Source organism: Thunnus maccoyii, chromosome 1 (genome assembly GCF_910596095.1).
Source record: "Thunnus maccoyii chromosome 1, fThuMac1.1, whole genome shotgun sequence".
NCBI lineage: Eukaryota > Metazoa > Chordata > Actinopteri > Scombriformes > Scombridae > Thunnus > Thunnus maccoyii.
In genome coordinates this window covers 28,067,003-28,075,329 of record NC_056533.1, presented here as the reverse complement: position 1 = coordinate 28,075,329, position 8,327 = coordinate 28,067,003, and the positions used below count along the sequence as shown (strand labels likewise).

General features: G+C 38.0%; 1 protein-coding gene across 1 annotated transcript in view; it reads left to right on the top strand.

The window, feature by feature from the left end:
• The first annotated feature begins 1,158 nt into the window (after nt 1–1,158).
• The window catches only part of ly75 (lymphocyte antigen 75), a 29,076-nt gene continuing 21,907 nt past the window's right edge, over nt 1,159–8,327 (top strand). The window contains exons 1-5 of the mRNA XM_042410083.1: nt 1,159–1,453; nt 2,783–3,154; nt 5,337–5,510; nt 5,816–5,977; nt 7,642–7,761. Of these exons, the coding sequence (XP_042266017.1) occupies nt 1,351–1,453; nt 2,783–3,154; nt 5,337–5,510; nt 5,816–5,977; nt 7,642–7,761 (931 nt within the window). The 5' untranslated portion in view covers nt 1,159–1,350. The remainder of the gene's footprint in view (nt 1,454–2,782; nt 3,155–5,336; nt 5,511–5,815; nt 5,978–7,641; nt 7,762–8,327) is intronic.

The following is an 8,327-nucleotide window of genomic DNA, read 5'->3' as shown; positions in this document are numbered from 1 at the left end:
GTCCTGCTGCAGAGACACACACTAGAGCTGATGAAGGAAAAACAAAACATGCGTGAGTTTTGTCGCACGGAAACAAACGAGTGGGCGTGAAGTGGGCAGGTATACTGGAGGAAACTGGAATATGAAGCTACCAACGCAAGAAGAGACAAAAAATGCACAGGCAAAAACGGAAGACGATCATTTTGCCTTCAAAATAAAAGTGTTACATGAAATTTGCTGCACAGACGTGTGTTATTTTTAAAGGCTTGTGACCACTAATACATTTTTAGTAAAAAGGTAATCCACATTCCCTTATGGTTATAAAGCACACAAAGGTGGCTCCGGATTAAAGAGAGGTGCATTCGTAGAAGTAGACCACGTATTTAGATAGGACATAACTCTTTTGGCTTAGGCTGAAGTGAGAGTTTACACATTTTCAACTGCAACTTTAGACATTTTAAATAAATGGAGATCCATTTAAAAAGAAACAAAACATGAAAAATAATAATAATAATACTAATAGTGAGTAAAAATTGTGACTTGGTAAGTCAAAACTGAGAGATATTACAGTCTAATAATGTTTTCATAATTTTGATTTAATATCTCATACAATTTTTGAAATAGCTCATCATTTTGACTTATTGTGTCTCTTATTATTTGACTTCTCAGATGGTTCTATGTAACACACTATCTGGCGAGTCAGGTTAAGCCCAGACACTCATTTCGGCCGCTTGTATCCACGATCTCATTCTCTCAGTCACTACCCAAAGCAAAACTCATGACCATAGGTGAATGTTGGGATGTAGACCGACTGGTAAATTGACTTTGCCTTCTGGCTCATCTCTTTCTTCACCACAATGATCCGGGACAACGCCCACATTACTGCTAATGCTGCACTGATCCACCTGTCAACCTCATACTCCATCTTACCCTCACTCATGAATAAGACCCTGAGATACTTGAACTGCTTGACTTTAATTTAATAAGTAAAATAGAATAAATACTATTTATAAATAATCAATAATAATAACTTTGATTGACCATGATTACTTTTATGTTTTTTATGATGATTTTTCATCTTTTTTTTTTTTTTTACTCGGCAGAAAAAGGCTTCCATACATTGTTTGTGTTTTGTCAACTTTATTTTTGTACGTCAAACAGGAAGTCCTTCACTTTACTAGCTAGCGCGAACTTGACGGTCATCGGAGCGGGACTGCTTACACTGTTGACAGTTCGTAGAAGTGGGTTAGCTCAATAACTGGTCACTTTCGCCTCGGAGTTGAGTTATCGATCGACCTAACTATATTCACAGTTCAACTCTCCGGAAAGACAGATTCTGCATGAATCCGTCAAAAACTCTCCGCCGGGATCATGCTGAAAATATCCAAAGCGACACTTTGCCTTTGTGTGTTGTTTGTGTTGGACACAACAGTGTTTTTGGGGACTTGTTCACCGGCTAAGGTGCCAAGTTTCGGTAAGTTGACGCCTCAAAAATTGAGACACTTTACTTTCATTTATGATTTCTGCCATTTTAAAATTGGCGCAGTTGGATAATTTCGACCACAGAAGCGCGACATGAGTCAAGAGGACAATAGCTGTAAACCTGCTAGACCACAATAAGTGCGGGCAGATAAGTTACACAACCCGCAGCTTTTTAAAAAAAAGTAGTCAGCCAGTGATTTGACATTGTTTCCATTCCGCCGTGAGTTTAATGCCAAAACCATATTTCTGGCAGGTCAAACAAATTGCATACTCATCCCTCCCGCCCCCTTGTAGCTCTTTGTATGTCAAGTGTTGCATCTGTGCGTATGTGTGCGCAGCTCTCATAGTTACTCTGTAGCTGCTGTTTATGCTCAGCAGAGTATAAAATGCAAGTCTGAGTGGCTGCAATCCAATACTAAAGCTGTAACATGATATTGCTTTCTATTTTAGAAAGCCTGTGTCGGTAGGTGCTGCATCTATGCTTCATATTTTTTTGCTGCAATCACTCATAACTCAAAGACACACCTCACGTACTTACCAATACAAGACAATATGCAGTAACTCGCACTAACCATGTTCAGCACATTACCTGGCATTTTCATATCTAAATATTATATATATTTAAAGTCAGAGAATAGTCCTAGTTCTCTTGTCCCAGTTCAGTTTCTAGTTAAGATTTAACTGTCTATAAAACAGTAAGTCAGTCCTTTTATTATGTGTTTATACTCACTATCCTGACTAGTGGCCAGGATTTTTAGATACTGAGATCATAAGTCCAAGTACAAGCAGCATTTTTCATATTTTATTAATTCAGTTAACTATTAACTGCACTGTCTAATTTGTTTCCCAATGTGAGGATCTCAGTGCTGTTTCAAAGCCTTCTCTACACTGCCATGAATACAAATATGATGTGGAAGTACTTCATGTATTTATTGGACTATGAAGTAATCTAATTTAAATATACCAAGTTAAGAAAAAATACTGGAATCAATCCATAAAATATCCACTAAGTGTTCATTTTTAATTGTAGATCATAAACTTCCCTCTTTGTTGCTGAAATTCCCTAATTCTCCCAAAAAAATGCAGAAGACATGACCTCAGTGTCCTTAGTAGCAGCTACAGCTCTGTTGAAAGTAGAATTTGATGTCCACCAAGGTATTAATAATCATTAAATGTAATATTATTTGAGCATTTTTGTCTAATTAAGGATTTTAATCTGTGATTTTACCATCACATAAACAGAACAGGCCCTAGATGTCAGGTAAAGTTATTAATTTGTTTTCAAACTGTTGTGTTTTCTGTGTCTTCTCCATCAACACAGACGAGGATGCTTTCGCCATCCAGCACTCGAGCACAGAAAAGTGTCTGAGCGTGGAGACTCCTTCTATCTTAAGTGTCTCCACCTGTGACCCAAATAACAAGTCCCAGTTGTGGAAGTGGGGTTCGGGTCACCGGCTCTTCCACGTTGGTACGTCACTCTGCTTGGCGTTGGACGTCACCTCCAAGACCTTGTCCCTGGTCGACTGCGGCTCCAACATCCTGCTCTGGTGGCGCTGCCTGGATGGGGCCGTTTACACTGTTTATCAGATGGGCCTGGCGGTCAGCAACGGCAAAGTTACCGCGAAACGGGACTTTAATGATACTTGGCGAAGAGAAGGTTATCAGGACAACATCTGCCAGAAACCATACCGCAGTGAGTGTGGTTTTCCTTTTTTCTAATCTGAGAGTGGGGCTGTTTACATAGATTTCATGACTGCAGAAAAATGCTTCAAGCAGTCCATTACGAAGGTCTGAGGACTGACAAATGTTTTAAAATATAAATTGATATTCAAGGAATGAAAGTAGTGTTAAATGCTTTCTGTTCAGTGTATCAGATCATGAGAATTTCAGAGAAACCACTTCCTGAATTGAATGTGATGCAACAACCTTGTGACACGTTGCACCCTTGTATATACAGGTGTTGCCTCAGCTGGCTTTTGTGTCACATGACACAAACTGGTTCTTGTACATTTTTAAGAGAGCTTGAGCTTGGTTTATAAATGATCGACCATTCGATTGTCTAGCACACATGTACATGGACATGTACACAGAGACGGAGGAACAGATACATCTAGATAAACAAACATACTCATAAAGACAATGCATGTATGTACACACACACACACACACACACACACACACACCTTTAAATATTATGCACTTAAACACATTGTCATGGAATAGAGAACATACACATGTGAACACATACACAACACATGTAAATTGATTGTTATGTGATGTAAATACTGTTGTTATTGAGAATGTCACAATTTATTATGATCTTTATTTAACTAAAGTATTTCTGGTAATGATAAGAGTATTTATAAGTAGAAAAGCCTAACCAGGGACAGGGGTCGCAAACAGAAATCCTATATGCAACACATCTGTTTCATGCTATTTCAACCTCTTACAATGGGTTTTTTTGCACCGTCCCTGACAAATAAACTTATAAATAAAATAAATAAAAATGACTCCTTTATGCTAGGAAATAACATAGTCTATCCAATTCCAGTTTAAGGGGAACCTAAGTATGACAGAGGTGTTTTCTGAATATTTGGGGAATTCCATATTTTGTGCTTTGTGATTAGTGCTGTAATCGTATTCATTAGGGTACTTTCATATGCAGTCATAAGCGTTAGGTCTGTGGGCTGCAGTGCAACATAAAAGCTGACTTTCACTTTTGTTTCGTGGTCAGACCGTGCTCGTTGCATGGCTATGTTGGCACACCTTTAATGTCAAACACCTACACTCCCTAAAATATGTGCCAGCTTTAAGAATTCTTTATAAATTCCCACTGTTTTCTGAATGTAACATTTAAAACGATCCAAAAGAGTCCAGTTGGCCATTTAAATGACTCTCATGTTTGCCAGCAGGGAAAGTTTAAAGACTGATTCATATTTTTAGGTCCTTAAACAGCACATTTTTCAAATGTATGTGGTAATATGTAGTGATCTGTTATTCTGTCTGCATTGGTGGTAAAGTATGGAAGATGATCCATGATTGTTTTGGAAAAATATTAACATGTGGTTGGCTTTTCAGTGTTAAACAAATCTTTGCTTAATTATTTGTATTTATGCAGAAGATGAGTCTTGAGTCATTTATACTTTCTGATAATGAAATAAGAGCTGAACATAAACAGAGAGGATCTAGAGTGCCATGTAGATACATTCAAATTTTCCATAAATCTGCATTTCTCAGCTATTTTTTAAATTTTTGATTTGCAGCAGTCTGATGAATTACAGCTTTCAGTAACATTCAGTAACATTAAATATTATTTAATTTCTGTCTCTTTCTGTGTTTGAAACACTTGATTTTCTGCACCAATTTTAATTTCTTATTTCTCTCACTTGTCGTTCCTTCATTACAAAATGTTCTTTCTTCTCATTCATATTCCTTTTATTTACCAACACACAAGATCTGATGTAAATTAAGGGTAAGGTGCTGGAAACCTACGTCCAGTGTTACATAGATGTCGTATTTCGTCATTTAAAATTGAAACATTTTGAATAAATGCAACATTTGAGTTTTTATTATTTTTGTTAAGCTAATGTCTTTGTGTGTTTGACCACAAATAAACACATTTTTATCCTAACAGGTTTTCTAACAGTGTTAACGTTAAAGATCTAATCTCACCATTGTTTATTTTTGTTTAACATCAGCCACTAGGCTTGTGTTTGTGTGTCTAGAAGTAGAACTGGTTTGGTGTATGCAACAAGACACCACATCTAACTTTTGACAAATGAATGTACTGACATGATTTTGTTTTTGGACGGATGTTAGAAACCTTGTAATATGTCTCTGACTTTACTCTTTGCTCATGTCTCCCCTTTATGTAGTTGTTCACACCACAGATGGGAACTCTGCCGGAAGTCCCTGTGAATTCCCCTTCAAATACAACAACAGCTGGCATCACGGATGTCTCCCAGATACAGATCTCCCCCAAATGAGCTGGTGTGTCACTTCCTCTGACGATGACCAAGAAATAAAGAAGGGATACTGTCTCAAACCTGGTATGTTGTACTTTTTTTTTTCATGATTTGACTTTTACTTGACATGATATTGACTATGGAGATATTCAGCAACCCTTAAAAAAAAAACAAAAAAACAACCTTCATTCTATTTCTGTCGCATTCCTGAATGTTTTCCAGGATGCAATCATGATAATAGTGACTGAAAATATTTGTCAGAAGCTGAATGGGTGCACGCTCTTTTCTTTTTTTATTTATCTCTACAATAAATCATGTTAGATTACATATGGTGTTGTCAACACAGAGACGCACTCACTCTCACTCACACTATCTCTCTGACCGTGCAGAGGAGGGTTGCCACACTCTGTTCGACGGGCCGGAAGGGGGTTCCTGCTATGAGTTTGTTCCCAGTGCGGCGGTGACCTGGCAGGAAGCTTTGGATTCATGTCGTAGCCAGGGAGCTGATCTGCTCAGTGTGACTGAGCTCAAGGAGCTTCAATCCAACACCTGTAAGACTGACTTACTACTCTTGCTCTTTATCTTCTTCTTCTTCTTGTTCCTTCCTCTTCTCCACATAGTTCCTCAAGCTGGCTTGACAAAAATAAAAAAAACACAAAGTGCTTAAAGTCACCAAATTCATGTTGGAATCAGCATCAACACAACAATCAAATGCTCTGATATGAGAAGAATGCTTCCTAACCCACTCTTTAATAATAACATTTCAAATGATAAAAACAGCAATAGTAAAAACATTGGCAGGGCTACAGGATACTGTACAAGAGAAAGAATGACTAGGAATAAAGATGTCAACTGGCCCGTGTCGCTCACAGCCTAGAAACAATATTTATCGTGCCTGAGAACCTTTGAGGAAATGGTTTCACTTTGCCTCCTCCGTTCGAGAGCAATCTATTTTAAGAAACAGAACAGAAACAGAATCATCTATTTTATTCATGTCCAAAAACTTGACAAAAGGAAAGCTTTCTATTTGATAAGTGATCTTAAATAAAGTTCACACAGAAACCAGTCGGTTTAAATATGCACAGTAGAAATTATAAATAGCACCACATAATAACATAATTGTTTAGCTTCCTCAGTTCCCTGTGGGTATGTTTTTTTTTTTGTTTGTGTGTTACTGGGTTGTTAAGTGAAAAGAAAAGAAAAGAAAAGAAAATAAGTGAAGCTCAGATGACTGAACTAGAGCTGTTTATAGTGTGAAGGCACCACACACCACATTAAGAGTTAAGTGCCATCCGGTTTGTTCTGCAAATCATCTGCATCATCTTTCTCACAAATTTGTCTTAGAAGATAGCCCTTAGTTACTTAAGTGTGGATGTTGGGAAAGACCCATACTCTCTCCACTTTTTCTTCTTCTTCTTCTTCTTCTTCTTCTTCTTCTCACTCTGTTTCTTCTTTTTTAGGTTGTGTTCGTCATGCTCTGGGTTTTCCACTTTTGTGCCTCCGATGAATTATTACACCTAAGAGAACATAGAGATCAGCAGGAAACAATTTAGACTCAAGTTCAAGCACTGTTAAACATTCAGCATTTTAACTTCATTGCTAAATGGCCAATGCCCTTAATGTCCTTAAGGTCTGTGGGTCACAGGCTCTTTTATTTAAATAAATTGAATATTATCTAACCTTTTAGTTCTTGAGGATGGCTCGCATCCAAAATATCTCTGTGCTTTTTGTTTAGGGTTCATGTGGTTGCTGCTGTTTGTGTGTGCTTTTGCTGCTTCTTTGTTAATGTCTCACAGTAAAAGACACTTGAACCACTAACTTGTTTTTTGAGAACAACCACATCAGTGGTGACAAGTTGATGACAACTGACTGCAGCAGCAACAGTTGCCAGACTGGCAGTCCTTCCTGAACAAACTGCTGTCATTGACATTTAAAGCTGACACTTCTTCAAGGACTTCTAATTGGCCTATATAGTAGCAGCACTTATGATTATTGACAGTTTTACATTTCAGTTGCAGCTTGAATGTTTTTCCCTGCTCTCCTCTCTCTGTCTTTCTCAGCCCATTTACAGAATCCCTGTAGGATGCTGTATGTTTCCTTATGTTTTATTCACAGTTACAAATTGTCTTTTCTGATTCATATTCTTTTGGACTCACAATTTCCCCCCCTTTTTTTTTTTTTTTTAAAATCTATGCTGTGATGTTGCATGGTACAGTTGTGAAAGGCTTTAAAACGATGCCCGAGAGGATGTGGATCGGCCTTCATCAGTTAGACACGTCTCAGGGCTGGCAGTGGTCCGATGGCTCCCCTCTCTCCTTCCTGCGTTGGGAAAAAGGTGATGACTGTTATTCTTGCATCATTGTATAAACTTTTGTCTGTCTACTGTGTTACTTTTTTAATCGTTGTCCCATTTCTGGGAGTTACTAAATAAATACATTTAAAAAAGTTCCATAAATTTAGATCCATCACATGTCAGTTGACGACTATAATCATTTGAGAGACATGTAAACATGTAGGTCTTAAAATGTGTGGTGGCAAACAAAAAAAAATAGCACGAGAGAGAGAAAAAGAGATGTGTTTCATGCAACTGAATTTGTGGGCATTGGTTCTGCATAACCACAATGAATCAGTCTCGGTTCCCGGAACCACCTGCTCCCTCCAGCAGACCAAACCTGCATCTTGTTGTAATCTGCTGCGGTCGCTGCTGCCCTGCTATAAACTGAGAGTCGGTGTCAGTCAGACAAACAATGAGGCCAGTGTTGCAAAGAAGCTCATTGTGCCTGGTTATTGGACACAGTGTGGCATTGGAATTGTTAGTGTTGCTGAATAACCCATTAATAGTACTGAATGGAGGCCTTCTAGCTATTGTAATATATTTTGCTATATCTTGTCTCAAAGGGA